At 42.5% G+C, this 24,811-nt stretch overlaps 1 protein-coding gene across 3 annotated transcripts in view; it reads left to right on the forward strand.

Moving 5' to 3' along the window:
• Positions 1-24,811, forward strand: part of nub (nubbin) — a 38,190-nt gene that overhangs the window by 10,921 nt on the left and 2,458 nt on the right. Inside the window, exons 2-3 of one of the 3 annotated variants that reach the window (XM_033379999.1) lie at positions 12,222-12,680; positions 21,971-22,015. In XM_033379999.1, coding sequence (XP_033235890.1) covers positions 12,222-12,680; positions 21,971-22,015 — 504 coding nt within the window. Of the gene's footprint in view, positions 1-12,221; positions 12,681-17,398; positions 18,274-21,970; positions 22,016-24,811 lie in introns of those variants that run through there. The other 2 variants (XM_001356524.4, XM_033380000.1) reach the window with 2 other exon arrangements.

Below are 24,811 nucleotides of genomic sequence, written 5' to 3' on the forward strand. Positions count from 1 at the left end.
CAAAAAATAGTAGAGCTATTTTTGGTTTGTGTACGGTTTTATTTGGATCATTCTTTGTTTGCTTTTGGCATAGATTTGTTTAAATTATTTATGACACAGTCTCTAGAAAAGTCTCTAAAAAAGGGCTGCGTTTTGGGGGCAGCTTCTTTTCCTTTCTTTTATATATTTTTTTAATTTTTTAAGAGTGCCGAGATGGCGATAATCCTACCGATAAACTTTTATCGTTATCCAATGATCGGTATTAAAAATAAATATAATAAAAACAAAAATATAATAAAAAAAATAATAATCAACGAAACAAACTAATAAATATACAACAATAATAATTAAAATAAAAATATGATTAATAAAAATAATTAAATAAAAAATAATAATAATTTAAAAAATAATCAATAAAAAAACAATAAATAAAAAATAAATTGAGTAAAAAAATAATAAATACAAAAATAATAAATAAAAAATTAATAAACAAAAAAATAATAAATAAAAAAAAATTAAATAAGAAACCAATAAATAAACCAAAAATAAATAAAACCAAAAAAACAATAAAATATATATATTAAAAAAATGATAAACACAAAAATAATAAATACAAAATAATTAATAAATAAAAAAATAAAAATAAATAATTATAAAAAATTGCATGAAATGGTCACGACTTCAGTCTTGGGGTTTTGGGGTTCAAATCCATTTTCTTTAATTTCCCAGAGTTTATATTTCTTCAATTTGGAATCTTTTGCCACCCCTGAAAATTCCAAATAGAAAAGTGAGCGAATTCCAGTAGGAAATCCACCCCTAGAGCTAGTACCCCTACTCGACGGTAGGTGGCTTCGAAGCCGGTCCATGGCTGGCCCGAAATACGACAAATCATCGCTCAGATATTGGCTGAAGACGCAAAGAAATTCTACAGTTATCATCTACATGGCTGTCTATGGCAATCTTCTGTCAGCCAGCCCTATGGCATAACTGCACTTGACTCGCCGCCCCCTAGGGCCCCTCCAGCTCCATCGCCGTGCAATGTTCAAAAAGCAAAACTAATTACAATTGACAGGCAATTGTGGCAGCGGCAGCGGCAGCAACAACTCCATCCATCCATCCAGTCAGTCAGTCAGTCTAGTCACCAAAGAGCAATTAGTTAAGCCAGAGAGGAAGAGCCCCAGAGCAGAGACCGGAGACCAGAGACCAGAGACGAGGCCAAGACTGAGACTGAGACTGAGACTGAGGCACTGAAGGAGCAGCTAGCGCATTGTGGACTATAATTAAACATTTGCTAATTACCCCAAGTGGAGTGCGGCCCCCGAAAGCGAAGGAGCGGCCAGGGGTTGTCAGCCGAGCTGCAGAGAAAAATAAAATACAAATAAATGCAAACAGCAGGCCAATGCAAAATGACAACAAAGAGAGAAACGCAAGCGAGAATTTGAAGGGGAATGCACTGAGAGAATTGTACGGGGGAATATTGGCTACAAAAAAGCTGGAAATGGTTGAATATTCCGAAAGGATAATGGCTTAGATTCGCTCCCAATCGAAAAGGAAAACTTATATGGCTCTAAATCCCAAAAAGCCTCGCCTCTCAGTGCCTTTTTTTGGACCTGCCTCAACTGGTGGCTCTGGCGCACCCCCTGGGGTCAGCTAATTGAACGCTTTTGGCCCCGGCTGCCGGCTGAGAACTTCATTTCGCGGTCACAGCAGGAGCCGGAGAGGGAGTGAAAGAGAAAGAGAGATAAATCGTTCGGATTTAAGCTGATTTATTGGGAAATTTGCATACGCAATATTGCTTTATAGAAATCGGTTATGGGTTCTGCCAGCTGCAGTCCCAACCCCTCCCCCCCCTCCCCGCTGCTGCCAGCCCTGCTCTAAGCCAAGACTGAAGTTCGTTGCCTGAGTCTTTCGATTCGCAGACGTTCTGGCCTGTTTGAGCACTTAAGTGGTTTCTCCTCCCCTCCCCCCTACATCTCTCTCTTTCTCCCCATAGAGCATGTATCTCTTAGTATTTCTCTATGAATATGCGTTAATTGAACTTTTGCCGAGACAAACTGTTATGCGCCTGCAGACAAATGCTGCTGTTGCATCCACGTTGCCCCCGTCCAAGTCTCAATTGCAAAGCACGCGGCATTCGGTTCAGTTATGAAAGCAGCCACTGCTACAGCCACTGCCACTGCCACAGGCACATCTACAGGCTGCCACAGCCACTGCCACAGTAGCAGCGAAAAAATATTTGCGTATCTTTTGTTGTTTTTTCGGTCTGTTGTGCAACTAATTAGTGCGCAATGGATTGCACCTGTTGCTATCTGAGATACCCTAACCTTAGGGAAGGGTGGCTCCGGCTATTCGAGAGGGTTTGCTGGGGGATCATATATCAATATACATATCTACTACACACAGAGAAAAAATACGTGTAATTTCAAATGTATAACAATTAATTTGCTCCCAGAGTGCAAATTTTAAAAAGAAATGGTTAAGAAATTAATACTAATGATAATATTTCATTTAAATATAATACTTAAATATTAAATATATGTTTATAAAAAATTCTTATTAGCCCTAAACAAATTTGATATTTAAATTAAATATTTTTATATTTAAATTCAATATTTTTATATTTAAATTAAATATTTGTACACATATTTTAATTCAATATTTTATAAAAATTAAATATTTGTATATTTAAATTAAATTTGTGTACACTTAAATATTTGTATGTTTAGATTTATTATTTTTATAGTAAAATAAATTATTTTTATATTTAAATTAATTATTTTTCAAATTTAAATCAAATATATTTCGTAAAAATAATATATTTGACATATCTTTTTTTAATGTTTTATATTTAAATTATTTATTTCCATTTCCATTTATTTAATTGAAATTTTGTCTGAGTTTAATTTTACTAGCCCTTTTTTCTCTGAGTGTACTATAAATACAATCAATGGATATTATTTTCATCGCTAGATATATGGTTTTTCCATCGTACAATCCATCTACTTAGTATTTATCCTTTCTTCTCGAACTTCTAGCACTCCTCGTACCTCCCGTATCCCTCATTCTGTTCTCCGACCCGTTGGCCACATTCCCTCCGCTTTTCCTAGTACTACCCTCCACCCCGTAAGGGCATCCACTGTTCTGCCTATCGGCAGGATCACCTTTCGTGCTCTCTTCGTGTTCTCGGCGATATTGCACCCGGGGAATGTATTTTGCATGCGATCGCCGTTGAGATGCCGTCGCTGATTATTGTCTGTTGCTGCCGCTGCCCCTTGCTGCCGCTTGCTGCCGCTGCCTCTTGTTTTTGTAGCAATTTTCATTTGCACTGCCGCGGCAGGGAAATTATAATTGTTGTTGCTGCCGTAGTTGTATTTATTTTTTGTATTCTAGCTACAATTAATTATATGTTAATCGCAGTGCATGCTAATTACCCCCCCAACGACGGAGGGGGGTAGGGGCAGGGGTGCGGATGGGGTAACCCTGAATGCGAATATGCGTGCGTTCTACAACAATAATAATATTTACAACAATTGTTGTTGTTTTTTCTGTTGTTTTTGCTGTTCATTCAATTGAAAAATTACCACTTTCGGTAGCTGCCTTTTGGCCTATTTGCGTACAAATATCGTGTTTTGATTGTTGCCTGCCTGCCTGCCCCTCCCCCTCCCCCTGCCCCTCGTCAGTGCCTGTGGGCTCCTTTCATCAGTTTACATCATCTGGGGATCGGCTAACGGTAATCTGAATGCGTCTTAATTGCTAATATTGACTCGCAATCAAATTTGGTTGCGGCATGCAACCAACTTTGGAAATACTTATTTTGTGGGTTGCACGGCTAAGGGGGGAGGGGGGGCAGGGGGGAGACTTATTAAAAAAGGAATATGTGTAATTATTTGCTTGGCTAATTGCCGGTGGAAATACAGTATTGGGGAAACAATTAGCCAGATTGATGACCAATTGGTGGAGGCCTTCCTCTTTGGTGACCCCGAGTGGCTTCCTTTTTGGTGAAATTATAAACATTTAGAAGATCTTTATTTGATAAATAAATCAAGTCTTTAAGGGGCTGGACTTATGGGCAGTGGTTGATACAAAATGGATGTAATGGGGTCTTCCATTCAAGTGTCAAAGGAGTGTTCTAGAGAGATACTCGTGGGGAAAAATCTACATAATATAGACACAAAAATAAAGGATAATATAAACGGTGGACTTGGTTTAATACCAGGCTATTATTGTATATATATTTGGAAGTTAATATGCCATAACTGCACCATCAAATGGCCCTTGGGACACCCACAAAAGGCTGTCAGGCGCCACTCCCAGTCAAAAAGGCAGCTCTCCTCCCGCCCAACCGACCGAGAGGCGCTGCTGCATGACGCGCAATGCGTTAACCGAACCCAAAGCCAATATTCAGGAGGTTTGAGACTAGAATACGAGGAAAATTAGAGCTAAACCTACTCCAAAAACCAAAAATCTACTCTACAAACCTGTTTGAGCTCTCTAAAATCTCAGAACCCACCCCCAGACCCCCTCCACAGCTGAAATTGACAGCTCCAAAACCTCCACACACATACCCATTCGAATTTAAATAAAACAACAATTTGCATGCCATTTCAGAGGCTTCTAGTGTAAAAAAAAACACCAAAAAGATGACGATGATCATGACAATGCCTTACCTTTGGCTCTGTGACATTTTCCAAACGATTTCAATGTCAATTTGTTTGTGAATCGAGCTTATAGACAGCCTGGGACCCCAGACCCAAGAGAGGCACAATTTTTTTTTGTTTCTTTGTAGCTCGTTTAACGCTGTCAAAAGATTTCAATGGGAGGGGGATGGGGGGAAGGGGGGACCAGAAACGGACTTGTTGAGCGGCTTTTGTTTCAAGACGGTGGCATTTTTTTTGTTGCTCCTCTGATCTTCTCATTGGTTTGCCGATTTCTCGCATTATTATGAATGGATTGGATGGATGGATTGCTTGGACGGGATGGATGACTGGTGGACAGCCAGAGAAATCATCATAACAAGACAAGAACCAAACCGAACTGAGAGTTTTGATCCTTGACTTTGATCTCTTGGCAGCGGCAAAGTTGAAAGCATATTTCAATGATTCTCCGCTCTCTCCCTCTCCCTCTCTCTCTCTGTGTTTCTGTTTCTTGTTTTGTGGCACGCATCCCCGGCAGAGCCGTAAAGCTAATTAGGGGTATTCTGGTGCTGCCAGTTAAAAAATTTATGAAGTGCAACGAGTTTCTTTTTGCATAAAGATATGGAAATTTCCTCGAGCAGAAGAAGAAGAGGGGGGGGGGGGGGAAACTATTGCATTGCGTGTTGTCTGGGTAGGGAAAAAAGTGCGAAAAACGCAGCCAACGAACAAAGTGAAATGGAAATATTTCAAATTTCTTTATAGCTAGAGGGGGAGAGAGAGAGAGGGTAGGGTGGGATGGGGTGGTGTAGGGGTAGGGTCTGGGATTGTAATGAAATTCAAATGGTTTTATATGTACTATTTTTATTTCAATTTCTGCCTTGCCCCAATGCAAAGTGTGCAAATAATAATAATGAGTTTTGTTTTTTTGCAAATTGAAAATTACACACACACACAGATACACACACACACACACACACATACTGCCAGGTAAATTGCAATAATTGTACTAATTGTTATTGCAATTATTGCTGGCAATTACCATGACTAATGTGGGGCAAAATGTTTGTGAATGCCTCAAGAGGCAAGCTCTCTCGACTCGAGCCGGTTTAATGCCCCGAAAGCGCGGATCAATGTCTTTGAAATAAACCCCAAAAAAAAACGGGGTGATATTTGATGGCTAAGAAAATATAATGGCTAAGAGGATTATGGTTATTAAATACGTTTAAAACTTTATTTTGATCTGGGATTTATTCGGTTTAAAGGCATTGTAGTCCTGGAAATCAGTCGATTTTGCACAGATATTATTTATTTATTTCAATCATTAACAATTATTTACTAAAAGAACAAAATTTACAGAATTTTCCAAATATTCAGAATTAAATACAAACAAAAAATATCATTTTTTCGTATAAAAAATTCTACAAAATAATGCAATAAAATTAAGCTGATAAAAATTGCACAATTCTTTAGAAAATTAATTCCTTTATGGGTTAAAATTATTTAAAAATCGCCATGGAAAAACTCTTAAGACTGCTTTAAGCCGCGACATAATTGCTGAGCCAAAACTTGTGCCAATACTCGACCTTCCTTAAATGGAAACAGGCTATAATCTATGTTTAATTGTGGCCCATAAAATACTGAATAAATAAGGGACTTTTACTCTCTTTAAAACCGTCTAAAAGTAGCAGCCATACCACTCTTTTGCTCTACAGATCGTTGATAATTTGCAGTTTTCTATAAACCATTTCTATGCCTTTTGAGGCCACCTGCACATCCCTTCCTTTCCTCATTTGATTTATGGACCTGTGCACTTCCGTGTTCCCCAAAAATGTTCAAAGGGAAAACATTTCCCTCAATTGCAGCATTGACCGGCAGACAGCAGACAATCGAATGAAATCATTGGCTCAAAAATAAAATAAAACATCGCCAAAGAAGGAAATCATCTTCGAGGAAGGGTGGCCAGGCCAGGCCAGGCCCGAAAACACAATTAAATTTCGTTTAATTTATGGAAGGCACAGCAAGTGCCCTCCAGCCCTGGGCAGGGACTCGACTCAAAGGCGGAAAATCCTGTGCAAAAAAAAGGAGGAAAAATCCCCCAAAGACAAGCGACTTGTTTACATTCCCACGTCCCGAGGAGAACGCACCTTGCCGTTCGATATTCAAAGAGCAGAAATAATAATAATAATGAGAGCGCCCATCAATAGGATAATGCGAAATGAGTTTGAGAACCTTCGAGTGGCAGGCAATCCACTGAAAGTTGTCCTGGGTCCTCGACTACCTGGAATATCCTTCTTTTTGCTCTGCAATTTTCTATGCATTTTGCAGGTGATTGGAGGAGATTGCCTCATCCCACGATCCCAGACTGTTCCCAGACTTCTTAGGGTTGGTTTCGGCCTCTGAAATCTTATGCAAAATCATCTTTAGGGGACATTTGCATGGGAGACTGCCTGAGAAAGTGTTTCCATGGCTAATGGCAGATTTTCTGAGGCAGGAAAGTGCAATTTCATGCAGACAGGTTCAGTCAATCGAATGATTTCTGCTGCTTATAGAGGGACATTGTTCGGAAAATATGGCTGGGGATATTCCAAAATGTGTATAGAAGATGGATTGAGGGATTTACGGAAGGAATAACCATTTCAAGAGTCGATTTTCGAACAAAACTATGCCATAATTTTTTGAAATAATAGCCTTAGTAATTCCCTCATTCCCTCTCCGATTGTAGCCCCTCCCCTGCCCCTCGGCCAACCCATAATTATTCACTTAACACATATCTAAGCCGAGCATCTAAATTAATAATTTTCTTGCGCTAAAAAAGCAATGAGAACTGCAGAAAAAAGTGGAAACATAAATTAAGTGTGTGTTCATGTTGCAGGGCTCATTAATTTTGCTTGTTAACATTTGTGGCTAACAAATTTTCGGCCCAGTTTTTGCACATAGCCAGACGCCAGCGAAAAACATCTGCAAAGGCATTTGCATGGCTTTCACTTTTGGGGGTGGATGTGGGGATGGATGGAAAATGTGGAAATTTGTCGCAAATTACTTTCACTCTGGCAGTCTGGCACTCGTGGCGGATCGTATGACAAGGAAAGGAAATCCTTTCGCCCCCAACAACTGGAAAATGTTTGCATGTCAAATTTAGTTTCTAAACAAATAGAGGGAGCAGAGCAGAGCAGCTGGCAGGGCACAGGAGACCCGCAGTGGCCGCAAGCCTTTGACAAAAGTGAAAGGAAAGGATATTCGATCGATGCGTGTGCCTTTAATGATGATAAATGCGAGGCCAGCGAGGAAGCTGCAAGTTCCGGCACATTTAGCGACTCACTCGAAACAATTTTAAAGCCGAACCCCGAGGACAGGACTCTAACCCTAACAGAGGTTCGGGATTGGGTTACACAACAACAAACAAGGCGGCGGCCCGGCCTGGCGCGCATGCGCAGCACGCTCAGGATCATCAGACACAGGGCGCATCCTTTTTCTCTCTCTCCGGCTTCGGTTGAGCACGCGCTCTCTATCGATCTCTCCGCCGCTCTCCACCCGTTCGTTCCCCTTCTGCGTGATGAGCACAATGTTATCTCTCCTCATATATGTATAGTCATTGTATATGTCCCCGGCTCTACCCCCCACCCCCCACCCCCCTGCTCGTATTTTTTCAACAATTTTTTATTGGCCTTCAGATTCGTTTTTGAATTCGTTTTTTGCCCATCATGCAAAACAGGGTGGAAAATCCATATACACATTTATATTTTACGTTTTTTTTGTGCGTTCCGAGCCATGCCCACATTTTGTGCTAGCCCCTTTTCCACCCCTTTTGGCGGAGAGCAGCAGCTGCCATCAAAAAATATATTTCATTGCGCGCTAAAATTTTCTAAAAAATCTGCCAAAATTTTGGGAAAGTAATTGCTTGAAAACAAATATCGGGCGAAAAAAATACAAAATCGAATCCGCTTAAGTGACATTTTAACCTCTTGAAAATATTTTCTCCCATCGTTTTTTCGTAACGTATTTTCTGTAAGGGTTTTTTTATGGCAACCAGCATTAAATCGGGTGTTTTCTTGGGACAAAAAATAGATTTTAAATTGTGAAAAAATGGGTAAAAAAAAAACTAGAAAGCCATTAAATAAAATTAGGAAAATGTTGCGGGTCAATGGTTGGCGAAAAATGGTCAACAAAATGCGTGGGAAAGGATTGGCAATAGTTTTGTACATTTTTTTTGATGGGAAAATTGTTTAGAAATAATATTTTAAGGGATTGGAATTTTGTGAAAGGGATTTCTATGGAATAATTCATGTTTTTTGCTCTATAAAAAAAGATTTGTGTGACTTCTTTTATAGATATTATTTGTAAGTTATCTTTAAACGATACCTACACGTATTTATAACTTTTTAGGCACTAAAAAACATGCAGAGAACACTTATTACCAAGACTCAATTATTTCTTTGAACATATAGTGAAAAATAATTGTAATAATTTTCGCATAAACCGAACCAATCCTGAAATATCTGCAGAAAAGCCGCCATTAAAGCCCCTCTCGTTTCCCCTATAATTACCAGCCTGGCTGCTTGCCACACATTTTCACTTCATTTGCCAGCCACAAAAAATTTAAATGCAATAGAAATAAAAATTAAATTAAATATATGTATTTAATATAAATTTTCGCAATTTAAGAGATTTTTTTGCGGTCGCTGTTTGCTTTTTTAATGCGCGATGTGGCCAAATAACTGCAATTACAAAACGCAGAAAAAAACAAGAGCAACAGAGAGAGACAGGGAGAGACAGAGAGAGAAGTGGCGTCTCGAGCGGTTGCACATGCAAAGTATGAATGGGAGGGAACGAGAGAGAAAGAGAGAGAGAACAGGTGCCTGGCACGAAATTTATGCAAACAAGCAGCGAAGTGTAGAAAGGCGTGTAAAAAGCGGGGGCGTCAAAAGCAGGGGGGTTGAGAGGGGGGTGTGGGGGCTGCAACGCACTGCAAATTAAATGCGCTAATTGTGCTCAGCGTATGCAAAGAACGGCCGGCCGGCCAGGCTTTGCCGATTGCGTGCTTGCAGCGCATTAAACAGAGCGCAGGAACGAGACGGCGAGAGGCAGCGCCGCACCGTTATTTAAATGAGAGCAAAGGAGCATCAGCAGGGGGGGGGGGGGCGGTGAGGTGTGTGTGGGTTCCGCTTGGCCTGCCTGGCGACATGCATTGGGCGGTCTCGGGCGAGTGTACGCGAGCGTATGACAAAAGGAGTGGCGGAGAGAAGAGAGGCAGCAGAAGAGCCGATTACGGTTGGGATTACGGAATATAGCCATGGGTCTTGGGGGTAGGTCAATGATTACTCGAAACTGGGTCGAGTTTTAGGGGAATTTAAGGGAATTATGGGAGCATTTGGTAGGCTTCAAGGCTTCAGGCCCTACAAAAGAGCTCCCAAAAGCCATCTCCCTCTCGTGCGAGTCATGAGGCAGTCGACACCTGAGATGTGGCACGTAATCTCACCCGTTCTAGCTCTGCCTGGCTGTACAGCGCCCTGTGGAAAAATACCCTTTACTTTAGAATTTTTGGATAGTACTTTAAGTCTTTTTGAAGACATTTTATGCCTATAACCAAAGGCTCTTGTTTTGTATAACCTTTCCATGGCTTTGGTCTGAAAATGGCAGCAGAAGAAGGGCCTTAGTCCCTGTGGCATCTCCATATTGGTATCATTCCAAATAAACCCTTAAGGAATAATGTAGAAATATGCCTATTAGACCTAAATATATATCTGATAATAGTATGCGTAATAGTAGACCCAATATAGAAAGATATATGACCAAGTTCGAAAGATTATTGCTGTTTAATCTACAAATAACTAAGGGAAATATTGATGCCCCTCTTGCTGTACTCCCAGATTAACATTAGGCTCTACCCCAGGCTAGAGTTCTCTGCTTCCTTCTCTATAAAAAACCCTCTATAGAACCCAAAAAAAAAGAAACATTGCCTGTAATAAATTCACGTTTCCCTTTGGCACAAAAGAGCAAAAGTCGCAACAATAATCACTTTGGTCATTGTTTGCTTCGATTCTGGTGCGTAGCCAAGTGATCACAATGGCTGCTCAGTGATCATCATTCGGGATTGGCCTTTGTGCCTTCGTCTTTGGGTTGCTTTGGCAGTGTTACAGTTACAGTTGCACTTTGTGTGCCGAAATACGCAGCGGGTGCAGCCATCAGCCATGGGACAAAAGCCAAATTGCACTTGGTTGAAGGTGAAGGTGATGCGGAGGGTGAGAGGGCTGTCCATTGCCCATTGTCCTTTGCGCAATGTGGTGTTCCCACGATCTCAGCCGTGTTGTTGCTTCTGTATTCTGCGGTATTCAGGCAGACCTTCTGGGCCCAGGCAACACCTCCTTTGATTCCGGCGCACACCTGGAAGAAAGAGATGGATGGACAGGTCTCTTCTTTGATAGCTCGCCCCCTCCCCCTCCCCACCCCTCCCTCTACGTTTTGTACTTAATTAAAACCCTAGGAATGACACAAATTTATGACCCTGGCGGCGGTACTTCCTCGTAATTGTCGAAATTGAAATTCCCCTGTCCAAACGGTAAAAAATCGAATAATTTCATCGCCTTTGTAGCCAGCAATTCGTTTGTACTTGCAGTCCTTATCCTTGTCGGCCTGCCTTTGAGAAGGATTTGGTCGCCGAAGCGAGAAATCGAAATCCTTTGCGATAAAAAATTAGATGACAAAAAATATACCATAATTCTGGGAACTCTGAAAGAAAGGAATCTTTCTTATAAGAGAAGGAAATATATGGAAAAATAGTATAAAATATAAAGAAAAATTAGTTTGGAAATCTTTTAAGGACATCCATCTTTCAAGGGTTCCACTTTCCCTCGACTTTCACACTTGAAAACCCATCCATATGAGGCATTCCTCCTTGGGAGGACTTCCATCCAGCATTCCTTCACAGAGAAATTACCCTGCAGCGTTCAAGGCAATGTCCTGTGGCTTTTTCAAGCATCAGTTACTCGGGCACATTTCAACGCCTTGCCATGGAAATATTTTTCATTTTTTGTTCCCCCCCTTTTGGCCACATGCCGGGCGTCCAGGGGGCAGGCACTTCAGCCAATGAAATGTGCCCGGTTGGTTGCTTTTTTAAGTGTCACCCCCTCCCTCCTCCCCGGAGGAAAATATTATATTATCAGCATATTTCCAGGGGCTCGACGAGTGTGCGTACTGAGCTGTGGCTCTACAACCCCCACCCCTGGGGGGGGGAATATTAAAATGAAGGCCTGCCCCGTTTTTTATGCATGTAAATCAACCCCTTTTTTATGGGAAGCTTATTCAAATGGCGCCACAGAGAGTGTTAGATATCAGGGGATGACACTGTAAACAAAAAAGGGTTGCTGTGATTCCCCGACGAGCCGCTTATGTAAATGCGAGAGAGTCAACCCTTTGCCTTTACCGAGACGAAGGCTTGAGTCTGTGATTGGTTCCTGGCCCAAGATTTGAATATATAAAGCCCACAAAATGGTGTCCCAGGGCTAGATATTTATGGGGTTTAAGAAGAGGGTTTGAGCACAATAATCCTCTGTTTTATACCTTTAGAAATCCCCTCTAAAAACCCCCATCAATTGTTCTGTCTTTTTGCAGTTGAAGACTTTAAATTCGAGCCCAGTGAACCGCATGTGGTGGCCGTGAATGAAGCCATCCTAACGAGCCCTCGGTCTGTGGCGAACAAAGATGAAACTTTGACTGCTGTTGACACAAATATGCGCGATGTCAGCGCAAATCACAGCAGCAGCTCCTGCGGCTCCTCCCCAAGCTCCCAGTCGAGGGCATCCAACGAGACGATGGAACACGATGATGGCCAAGAAGACAAGAAGCCAACGCTTCAATTGAAGCTGCAGTCGTGTGATGAATACTCGTATGTTGAGCGGCCAAAGGCGGACAATGCTCCATCGCCTGTGCAGCTGAAAGCGGAGCCCGAACACGAGGAGGAGCAGACAGACCAGGGACTGGGCGCTGCATTTCCTCTCTACGGACACTTGAACAATGCCAGCAAGGATGTGAGGGACCTGGAGCAATGCCTGAAATTGCAGGACCCAAATGGTGAGTACCCCAAAGAAGACACCAAGGAAATTGAAGTCGAGCGAGAGAGGCAATGGTAGAGAAAAAGTCCTTTAGACTTTAATCGAGTTCCAGACAATATTTCACACTGCTGTATGCTATACTTCCCCTCTCCAGCCTCCCTGCCAGCCCTCTTTCTTCGTCCCAATTACCCTAAACAAATACTTCATTAGCCAACTGTCCTTCGTCCTGTGTCCAGCTTCGAGAGATGCAAAAAGATTGCAAAACTCGTGGGAAACTCTCGCTGCAACTATCCTTGATTTATACACACATTTTTTAAGGAGGAAGTAAAGAATGAAAGAATGAAAGAAAGTAGGCCCGCAATTAAGGAAACTCGCTATAAAACTCCCAAAAATAAATACAACTGCCCCTCGAGCAACCCCTGGCAGGGAAAACCCAACAATTTTCATGCTAAAAATTGCATAAAAAAGCGGAAAAAAAACGAACGGCAGTTGGGGGGTAGGTAAACGCCTCGCATTGCCGCATATATGCATATCGGGGGCTACCTGAGCCCCTGAGGGGTGTCAAATGCCAGCCCGAGTACCGTAACGTAACGTGTTTTTCCTTAGCATTTCCCAATTTCCATTGTGTTTTGTTTTTTAAGGAACATTTCCTTATCGCGGAGGGCAGGCAGGCAGGCCAGGCAGGCAGACAACGCAATTGATTTTCTCTTCATTTTCTACACAAAAAACAACCCGAGGATTGCGCTCAAAGGACATGAATAAAAATCAAAAGGAATGTCATTGAATGTCATCCTTGAGACATCATTTATTCGGTGCTTCATCATGTTACCCAAAACAAAGGGACTCTGAAATTGCCATTGGAGATATGTAAAAAAAAGAAAAGAAACAGCATCTGAGGGGAAAGATGATGCCAAGGATCATGAATAATTCTCGTCTGCAGCCATCAGCTTTTCCGCCCTCTCGCAGCCACCCCTCTGCGGGCCATCCCCAAGCTGAAAATTTTCCTGCAATTTACAGCGAAATTGTGACGGGATTTTAAGAGCTGCTTAGCCGTTGATTAAAGCGAGGGACAAATTTAATTAACGCACACGCACGAGGGGGTGCAAAAGGGGTCGCAAAATGCTCTCTCCCTTGGGGTGCAGAAAATGCGAAAAACTGTGCGAAAACTGCAATTTTTGTCGTCAAAAATTATTCAGAAATAAATTTAAAGGAAATGCGAAATTTGGGGTGGAAATAATATTTAAAAAATAAAATAAAAATTGTTAGGGGCAAAGCCGCGAATCCTTTTATAAAATATATATTAAATGCCTTTCCTTGCACATAAAATTCAGTTTCCTTTAGCCATTAATCAATGAACTAGAATCTTAAGCCCCCCCAAAACCCGCAAGAACAAACCCCAAAGAGCTGCCGGCCAACATGTTTGTAGACCCAAAAGACTTTACGACTTCATCGGGCATTTCTTTCGCTCTTTTCCCAAACCATTTACCAAGTACACTCCAAACGGAGAAACGCGTTCGAAAATTTCCCTTTCCTTTGGTTCGTTTTTAATATTTTCCGGCTGGCCCAATAAAAAGGCTGTTGGCCAGGTTCAACTCTTCTTTGGCCCTTTTTTATGATCTTTGCCTACATTGACTTAAGTAATTCTCGGCAGAGAAATGCCAAGGACGCCTCTCGCCAGGGCGGGACAGAGACGGAGATATAGGGAGAAGAGAGCCGACAAATGGTTCAGATACTTTTTATGGACACGCACAGTGGGCCACATGCGCCGAGACACAGTTTGAGTTTCACGCAAATAAAAAAGTCAAACGGTCAGAAAGTCAAAGAAATCGTAGGGCGGAGGGGAGGCGACGGATTGATACCCTGTAGAGGATGGACAGGGCTGCTATAAAGGGAGGCGCAGGCGGGTTTAAGGGGATGGATATTTGGGCATTGGGTACAAGAAAACCTATACCAAATAGATCAGATATATTCCTTATAATATCTGTCCAATGTGTAAAAGAAGCTTTGGGAGATCGTCATTGAAGTCTTGCCGTATTTTACCCGTTTTGGGGCGAGTGAGCCTGGGGTAGGCGCTCGAGAGAAACGAGTCTGGTTGGGTCTTGCCCTCTAAAGGCTAAAGAACTCTATATTTCATTAAATATGCATCAATTTAGTTCCAAAACATTAAATTCTTTCAGTATCTCCCACCTTAAGAGGCTCCTCTCCCACTTGGCTCACAGTCCACCCTCAAGCCTCATCTACCCCTAGTACCCTGTAGATAGACCATCACGATTGCGGGGTTTTTTAACAGCTCCTTGCGAACGTGAGAGAGCGGATAACCAGTAGTCCAAGTCGAAGTGGTCCATTGCCTTTTGGGCTAATTAACATGTAGACTCAGAGACTCAGGGCCCAGGATGCTGGCCCGACTGGCCGACTGACCGACCGACTGACTGACTTGCATCCTGGCATACAAAACGTATCGAATGTTTTTTATGATTTACTTGGAAATCGACTCCGTTTACAGCGTCCAAAATGCGTCGTAAAAAAGATGCCAAAGAGCGCGAAATATCCAGGCCCGAACCATAGGTGGCTATCATTGATGGAAGCATGTCAGGACCCATGCTCTCTCTCCCTCTCCCTCTCTCCCTCTCCCTCTCTCCCTCTCCCGTACTGCTTTTCTTACCTGTTTGTAATTTTTTCGACTTTTTATGACTTTGTAACTATTTTTTATGATTTGGACGTCACAAAAAGATATACATATAAAAAAATGTCTGCATTGGTCGGCGGCAGGGCAGGTAGTACTCGAGGTTTGGGCTAGTTTTTTATGGGAATATGGAAGAGATTTCCTCGTTGTGCTCGCCTTGAAATTTGACTTTTTCATTATAATTCGTTTGTCTCTTCATTTCCACTTCTTTGGAATATAAAATTGGGATAATTTTCGGAATATTTGTTTATTAAAAATCTTCAAGGAATCACGGCCCTGGGAAGTCAATAAAAAAAATGGGTTTAACGATTACGTTCCTTGGGATTTTCAGGGGACATTTTTGAAAAATAGAGAATACAAGAATATAAGCTACGAATCCTTCATGAATTTATTTTAATTAATTTATAAATTTATAGCTATTATTTCGGAAATATTCGGCTAAATCGACGTTAGATGATAGCCATAAATAAAAATGGGTTTATAAATTTCTTTCCATAGGGTTTCTAGTGGAAATTTGTGAAAAATAGACAATATTAGCTACAAACCATTCATGAATTAATTTATATAAATTAATTTACAGTATTTGGCAATTGTTTTGGGAATGTGTGTATAAATATTCGGCTATATTGACATTAGATAGAAGTCATTCAATAAAAATGGGTGCATTCATTGAAGATTTTTTTAAGATAGAGAAATATTTAAATTAATCGCAATTATTTTGAGAATTTTACATAGAAATGGGTTAAAAAATTTCTTTCCCTAGGGTTTTCAGTGGAAATGTTTGTAAAATGTGGAATGTAAGCTATGAAGGTTTTTTGAATTTATTTAAATTATTTTTTATCCTTATCCTTTTATCCTTTTGCGCGTCCAAAATGGACATAAAAACGTATTTCCTTAGGATTCTATTGGATTTTTGTGAATAATTTCGAATAAATTTATCTCAATTAATTTGTATGGTGTATATTTTTTATTAGAAATTTTAAATATTTTAATTTGCACTTTCTTGGAAATTACCGCAAATTCTATTAATTGTGCAGTAGGACGATTTGTCATCATAAAAGTCGCCTTTTGCTCGTGAAAAATAAATATAAAAACCAAAGAAAAACCAAAAACAAATCATAAAAATAATAAAAATCAACAAAGAGTGCAAAAGAAAAGCAAAGAAAATGCTCCCAAGTGGTTGGCAAGGGCTGGAAGGGGGGAGGGGAGGCATCCGCACATGTGTGCATACATGAATGGCAAATAAAATGCGAATGCCGAGAGGAAGGCAAGAACAAAGAGCAACTGACGAGGAAAGAGACGTCGCCGACGACGACGACGACGACGACAAAGCTTTCGTTGGAAGGGGGGGGGGGGGGGGGTTGCGGTTGGTGCGGGGGGGGGGGCGATGATGATGCTGCTGCAGTCAGCGTCGACGTAGCTTTAAAATATTTTTACATAGCTCACACACACAGACAGACACCCGTGAGTGAGTGAGAGAGAGGGAGGTATACACGCGCCAATCATAAAATAATATGCATACATACCCTCACACACACACACACACATGGGGAGAAAAAGTGGCACCCAGCATAAAAAATCCATTTCGATTTGAAAGCGAAATTTAAATTTTAAGCCACACCCCAAACAAGCGCACGCATGTCGCACACACACACACACACACACACAGGCGTAACAATGGAGCCCACACCACACGAACGAAACGAACGAACCACAACCGAGTGGATGCCCCCCCTCCCCCTGCCCAATCCGAGGGAGAAGAACAAATTTTAAAACGTATAAAACGTGTACGATTGTGGATGGTGAGCGCGCATTTTACAATCCACTCGGAAAACTCACTCACTCACATGCACGACCGAAACGAAACTCAATTGAGAGAGCGCGAATGAGAGTACGTTCCACACACACACACACACACGACACTCAATGGCAGACAGGGGAGTGTGGAACTCATTTCTAACAAGCCTTCAAACGAGCAAACGGTAAATAGAAGAGAGAGAGCGAGAGAGAGAGAGAGAGTGAGAGATAGAGCGAGAGCGCGCTCTTCTGCCGCTCTGCCACAAAAGCTCCCGAGTGTTCCGAGTGCATTCGACGCGTCTCCGTGAAACCAGTTAAACGTGTGGAGCGCATCATCGTCTCCATCGGGGGGGCCAGTTTTTTATTCGTTTCGTTTCCCCTCCCCAAAGCGCTTTTTACGACGTGCGTGTGTGTGAGGGCTTAAAAAAAAGCCAAAATCAACCCTTACTCGTATTTTGGGGTGGCAATAGCTGCCACACACAGTCCACACACAGTTTTGGGCATAAAAATACACCAAAAATATTCAACTCAAAATCCGAGCCGGCACAGAACGAGTGACAGAGAGGGCGAGAGCATAGAGAAAGAGAGGGAGAGAGCCGTCCATCATCATCATCGTCGTCGTCGTCAGCAGCAGAGCGAGTGAGCGAGCGGCGACGGCCTACAGCGATTATCCGTTAGTAGAGAGGTATCCTGACCGCTGCGGCCGTTTCTCTGTTGTCAGTTTCACACGAAACGCTCACGAACTCGGTTGGACGCTAGAGACGACCGGCGCTTATCTAACAAATGACTCTAAGAAATAACAGTAATCAGTAATCAGCAGCCAAAGAACCGCTAGAACACAGTGCAAAAAGTGCTTGAAGAAGAGACCCAAAAACTATTTGTGATTTCAAAGTGAAAGAAAGAAAGAACATATCTCCTTCTCCTCCTCCTTCCCCCCCAAACCACCCCCAAGTACGATATAGATACTATATCTAAAAGATATATTAAACAAAGCGACAAGTGAAAATGGTTATGTCGGAGCTACGTTGGCATACGAGTCCCGAGGATAATAGTAATTCCTTGAAGCGTGACTTGCTGAAGACCACACCGACCAGTGCCCGCGAGGCAGCCGTGCACATAATGCAGAATCGATGTAAGTTGAAAAACCCCCCCATAGATCTTGGGGGAAGGAGTCAATAGGATTTTAGTGGAGGGTAAAAGGAAACTATTGGGAGTTTCTGGAAGAAAAAGGGTTATATTCCCAAGAAATAATTACTGATAATAGCCTTTAAACTCCTATAAACCCGAAGAAGTGACTGCCCTAGGCTGCTTTTAAGTTTATTAATTACAAATCACTTGAATTAATTCAATATAAAGGCCCCAACGCCAATCCAACGAACCCTCGAGGCTTTTGTGGACTTAGTTAAAGGCCCATCTTGCAGGTCTTTCCCCTTATGGGAATACAATAGGTCTTCAGTAGAAGGAAGAACCTCTTTCAGGCAGGTCTCTTCATCCAGCAGATCCACAACTGAAACTCAGTCGAGGCCCAGTCGAAACCCAGTTGAAACCCATTCGAAACCCCGTCGAAACCCATTCGAAACCACGACTCCCTCAAGTGCTTGGCACCCACAACCACCCAGAACCCAGAGAACCCAGAACTAGCTAGAAAAACAAAGTATTATATTGTATAAAACAATGCAATGCCTGGCACAGGTGTCTCTGCCATAAATAATAAACTACCGGCGACCCACTTCGGCACTCTAGGCCCCGAGAGTATTACAAATGTGGAGACCATAAAAATATTTATTAAAGACGCATTTCTTGCACAACCCCACACAAAATATGACCATGTAAATGGGGTACGAGTACGAGTACGGGTACGGGCCTGGTGCCTGGTGGCGATGGGCACTCAGTGGAACCGCTTGGGCCATTGTAAACAATACTTTGAATTTGTTGCCTTATCAATTAACGTTTTCAAGACGCCACAGAGCCATAAAAAAGCGCAATGCGATGACAAATCATTGATCAAGCGGTTGGAAAATGGGGAAAATGAGCCACGAAGAGGCCTTTGATTGATTCTGCACTTCCGATGTGAGTGATTTCGGTAGAGGGCCTACGATAAGGGGTCTTCAAGCCCTTCCGTTTCCATTTCCACCTTCCTGCAGTTCCCTCCGCAGTGCCTCGAACACGTGACGCAGGTGATTCGTCCGTAATCTGGCAATGGCTAATATATGTCTCATGATATTCATACAAGAGCCTTGCCCGCCTTGCCTGCCTTGCCCGCCTTGCCTGGCTTGTACAAGGCGATTTGCTTATCGCCCTCTTATCAAGCTAATATTTTTTTTGCACACCTGCAGAACGTAACAAATCGAAGAGTAAACAAGTTTCGTCATACATTTCGTAGGTTTTCCTTGCCAAAAACTAGCCACACAATCAGTTTTAAATTAATATATATTTATTTGAGCGATTAGAAAAGTCGGCAATAGGCCGATTCCGCAGCACACACAAAAAAAACTTGACCAATCGCATTATTTTTAGTCACGGAGTCCACGGAGAATGAGCTCATTCCCGGGACCGGGACTCTTATCACCCACTTATAGCCGTAAAACACCGATCAAGAAAGAGGGGCGTGTGTTGGCCCGGTTTATGGCCAATTCTTGGAAAACCAAGAAAAGGAAATAAATGAAAAATCGATTAAGATTTACAATTGCCAAAGCGGAAACGATTGATTGAAAATGCAGTCCATCGTTGGATCGTTAAGGTTAATGCAATGATGATTAGGGGGAGGGTTCTATATAGGAAGGCTTTGAGGGATCCTAAGAGGTCTTATATGGTGGGATATATAAGAATACTTTGCTTACAAAGGAGGAATTCTTCAAGCTTTATGCCTAAGAGCACCTTTTGGCTACTATCCTTCTCTGAAAGTAGCCCATTTCCTTCCCAAATCATATTCCTCTCAAATCTTAAACAGAGTTTCCTGCAGCCTCCCCCCCGCTTCCCTTCCAGCTCCATCGAGCTCCAATCAAGCTTTCATTTCGCCGCATTTTGAGCTTTCTCTCTCTCTCTCTCTCTCTTTGCTAGTTTTGTTTTGCTACGAATATCCCTGCCAAGACAAAAGGCACAAAAGCGCACGCACATTACATATATGCTTCGCCTTTCATTTGATTTTATTTATTTATGTTTTTTTGGCTACCCCCCTCCCTACCCCCCTACCAGCCATCCAGCCATCGCAGACCATTCAGGTTCCGTCCAGTGTGGGGTCAAGAGTTCAAGACACGCAGCTTCCGCCGTCGACGACGACGACGACTCAATCGATAGTCAGTCTGCGCACGTGATGTCCGCCGTCTATAGCATATAGAATGTGTGCCTGGCCTCTCCTCTCCTCTCCTCTCCTCTCTTCTCCTCTCCTCTGTCTGTGTGTGTGTCCGTGTGGGTGGACACCCACCCCCAGCCAGGCCAAACAACTGTCGAGGTCATTGACTAATTGTGTGCGCCACACAACTCCCCCTCTCCTCTCTCATAACCCTCTGGAGCGCCACCCCCGCTGTGCAATTCTCTAAAATTTTATTTATTTTCCTTTGGGGGTGGCTGCGGTTTTTCCGCAATTTCTCTGCCAAAAACTGTAAAATTCTGAAAACAAACGCCGCCGGATTCAAATGTTGCTCATTTCACTCGTGCTGGACACGCGCGAAGGGTGTCGAATGCAGCACCACCCCCCACCCCCTCTCCTCCCCCGTTTTGGGCTACATAATTTATGTGGCATTTTAACGCCGAGTTTTTGAACCTCCATTTGGATCGGCCCATATGCCACACACACACACACACGCACACTCGCACACCACTTGAGTGGCAACAGTTGTTGTTGCTTAATTAGTGGAGCAAAGGCGTGGCAAAAGGGCGACAGAAGTGTGCCAGAAGTGCAGGAAGGGAAGGAAAGGAAGGGAAACTATCGTTTAAGAAGGGATTCAAAGAGCGGGGAGGGACATCTTCTACAGATAGTTCCTTGTATGCCTCTGTATTTTCTTGGGAGTACCTAGAAGAAGAGAAAAAGGTGTTCCATGGGAAAGAAAACTCGCTTTTAGGCAAGAGAAACGAGTGCAGAAATGTCCCCTAAGTGAAAGGATACCTTTACCTGGCAGAATTCGACATTTTTCCTTAAGAACACACAAAATACAAAGAAAATAGTGGTTAGTATTAACTTTCCTATAGGTTTAGAACACCTTAGAGCTCCAAGAACATTCTAAGCCTGAACAGAAATCCAAACACCATCGAAAAATACCATAATCTCTAAGTTCTACATAGAACTCATCCCCTACCATATACCATATCCACCAACTGTTCGAATAGAAGTCAATTTCGAATGCATTTCAAAGGAGACTGTCGTAAATTAGCCAAAGAGAGAGGCAGGACCCAGCCCCAACCAAATTCAATTTCTCTAGTCGTAAAAAAAAAGGAATGCAGTCTGTGGATGTGCCCTGCTTGAAAATTCAAATCGTATAGAGGTCCAAGCCGAGACCAGGTGTTCCTTGAACTGTGCTCTTTCGGGGGAGGCCCCTTGAGGAGGCCCATAAAAATATCCTTTTATAGGACACTGTCTGGACTTTGGACACTGCACGGCACTGCACTGCACTGCTGGTAATTTTTAGCTTAAAATGTATATCGATATCGATTTTGTGTATCGTAAACTTGAGCCGTTTTCTGGGAGCGTTTCGTCCGTTTCCATTTTATGCGCGCGACGTGTGTCGTCGTTGGTCGTTGGGTGTTTTCCTTTTAGCTTTAAGTGGGTATTTTTTCGCTGTCTAAATATTTCCTCATTTCCCCCCCTCCCCCTTTCCTCTTTCTCTTTCCAGATATCAGCCGCCTGTCGCGCTCGCCGTCGCCACTGCAATCGAATGGTAAGTGTTTCATTTCGTTTCATTTCGTTTCGTTTCGTTCCTTTCCCCATTTAGAAACATCAGCTGTTGTCCGAGGCTGAAAAACGATTTACGAGATTTGTCCACTCCACTCTCGAGTATCTGGAAACATCTGCTCTGGAGCCGGGGTAGGGGTTTCCCTAAATCACTCGCATGTTTTCGGTTTCAACCAAAAAAAGACAATAAACCCGAAAATCAACCCTTGCCACGCGCTGGCCATCGATACACTTTTAGGGACTAGCATTTAGATCTAGGGGGGGATGGGGACGGGGGTTGCTTAGGAAGGACCCTCCTTCCCTGTCAAAACTTTTGTCACAGCCCTTTCGGCTCTGATTTAATGGCGGGAGTGCACCACAGAGGGATGGGAGGGAGAGAGATCTTTAAGTCGTTTTTGATGTCTTATTAAATGGGTGTTTCGACTTAACAGCTTCTCAAGTAGTTGCCGAGGTGACAATGGGTTTCAATTGGTTGCCAGCCCTTTAATTGTGTGTGGCTATACATTTTTGATGGTCTCATAAAGTCCATCAGTCGTTTATTATTCATAACTCGTTCTCGGCCAGGAGGCGGCCTTCAATTTGCAATTCACACTTTTCAAATTTCATGGACTTCGTTAGTCACGGTTTTCGGTCCCTTATATTCTGCCTCTTCCCTTTTTTTTTTTGCACCACATTATTGACAGCATTTCGCTTGATTTGAATTCTCATGTGAGGGCGTGTGTGTCCGGGTCCGTGTCCGTGTCCCTGTCCCTGTCCGTGTCTGGGTCTGGACACAGTTGCTGTGATTTCTTTCACGGACTTGAGCATATATCTATATGTATGTGTATTCGGGTATCTATATGTATATTTACATATATTTTATGCAAAAATTATTCCGTTCCAGCTGTATGTGGGAGCATTTTTTCGGGCTAGCCTCAATCTGCAGTCAAACTGGCCATTTGGCTTTGGCTTTGGCTGTGGCTCCTTTTCTTTTTATTGGTTATACCAAATGGCACAGGGGCGTAGTTGGCAGAGGGGGTTTCTCCCCCCATAAGGGGCACAGATTGGAGGTTTCATTGGTGCTGGGTGGAGAGGAAGGAGCCTGTTTCTTTCCTACTTATAGTGGAAATATGGCACTTTATTTATACCATATTAATTCTTCGCCTTATAAAGACTATTGGCAGTATTTTCTTTATTTATTTCACACAATATATATTCCAAAAAATTCTCAGATATATTTAATAAAAACTATAAGCCTTTTTAGCTATCCATCAATTATATATCCTTCCGTAACTCGACTTCTAATCATTATATTTCCATGAAATTTCTTTGCTACATTCTATAAATATAAACCCTCCAAAAACATCTCTAAAAGAACCCTCTCCTGCTTCCACCTCGAGAATAATTATAATATTTTCTCCCATAACTCGACTTCTAATCAATATATTTCCATCAAACTTCTTTGATTCTATCTAAACCCTCCAAAAACAACTCTCGAATAGCCCAGCCCATTCCTAGTTCCAACCCAAGTATAATCATAATATTTCCTTCCGTAACTCGACTTCTGAGCATTATATTTCCATGAATTTTCTTTGTTATATTCTATAAATACATATCCTCCAAAAACACTTATAAAAGAACCCTCTCCTGGTTCCACCTCAAGTATAATCATAATATATCCTCCCATAACTCGACTTCTGACCATTCTATTTCCATCAAATTTCTTTGCTTCTCTGTATCTATACAAACCCTCCAAAAATCTCTCCGAAAGAACCCCCCTCTCTGCTTCCACCTCCTTGAACCCTCTTTTCAAGCCCCGAACTATCCCTGGCCACCCTTCTATCTTCTATCCATCGTCCATCGCCCACGCCACTGCCTTTGGCCATTCACACAACACATACAAATCGAATTTGCACATCATCTGAATACCAAATGGACGCACGTAGCCCTCCAGCTCCTCCTGCCTCTCGATGGACGCATATGTAAAAAGGATGACCATGTGGTCGGTCGCCCACTTGGGCGAATAAGTCATCAAATTCGTATAGCATCCACCACCAGAGAGAGAGCCAGCAGGGAGCATCAGGCGGTGGTCGAGTCATAAAGTAGCCAGAACAAACATATGCAAAAATTGCCTGCATTGGACAGGATGTGGACCCCAGAGCCAGAGCCAGACCCACGACCCAGACCCAAACCCAGGGACCACTTCAAAGGGTTCACACAGGAGGGAGGAATGTTTTCTAGTTCCCGGTTCTAGATCCGAAAATGAACTCGTCCCGTATTTAAATATTATTGCAAATCAATTGGGGCGCCCCCCCGAACAGGGGTTTCTGCTTGAATCCACTGTGGACTCGCCTTTCTTTTGTATAAATAAAATGCATACAAATAGCAAATTTATACGAATCGCTTGGCCCGGCCATTTGAAATGCTAAAATGCCACTTAAAAGCAGCTAAAAGCGTCTGACGAAATGAAAAGAAAACACGGGAATTCCATTTGATGTCAAGGTGGAACTATGTAAACTATGGACCAGCCTCTCGGCCGCCCAGCCTCTCTCTTTGGGGGGGAGAGAAAGGGTACACGTACGTGGGGAGCCGTGGGTGGGTGGGTGAAAGAAAGGCTTTCACCCGAAGCCAACCGACTATGAAATTGAAAAGAAAATTATACAAAACGCTCGGCCGTGGCCTAGGCGAAATTTATGCCAAAAGGACACTCGAAACGGAGTCCGTTTTTGCATAGCCTTAAATATCTTTCCTCTGGGTTACTCCTTTCTTTTTCTTCATTTGATTTTGGTTTAAATCTATTGAT

The sequence above is a fragment of the Drosophila pseudoobscura genome, chromosome 4, assembly GCF_009870125.1.
Source record: "Drosophila pseudoobscura strain MV-25-SWS-2005 chromosome 4, UCI_Dpse_MV25, whole genome shotgun sequence".
NCBI classification, from domain to species: Eukaryota; Metazoa; Arthropoda; class Insecta; order Diptera; family Drosophilidae; genus Drosophila; species Drosophila pseudoobscura.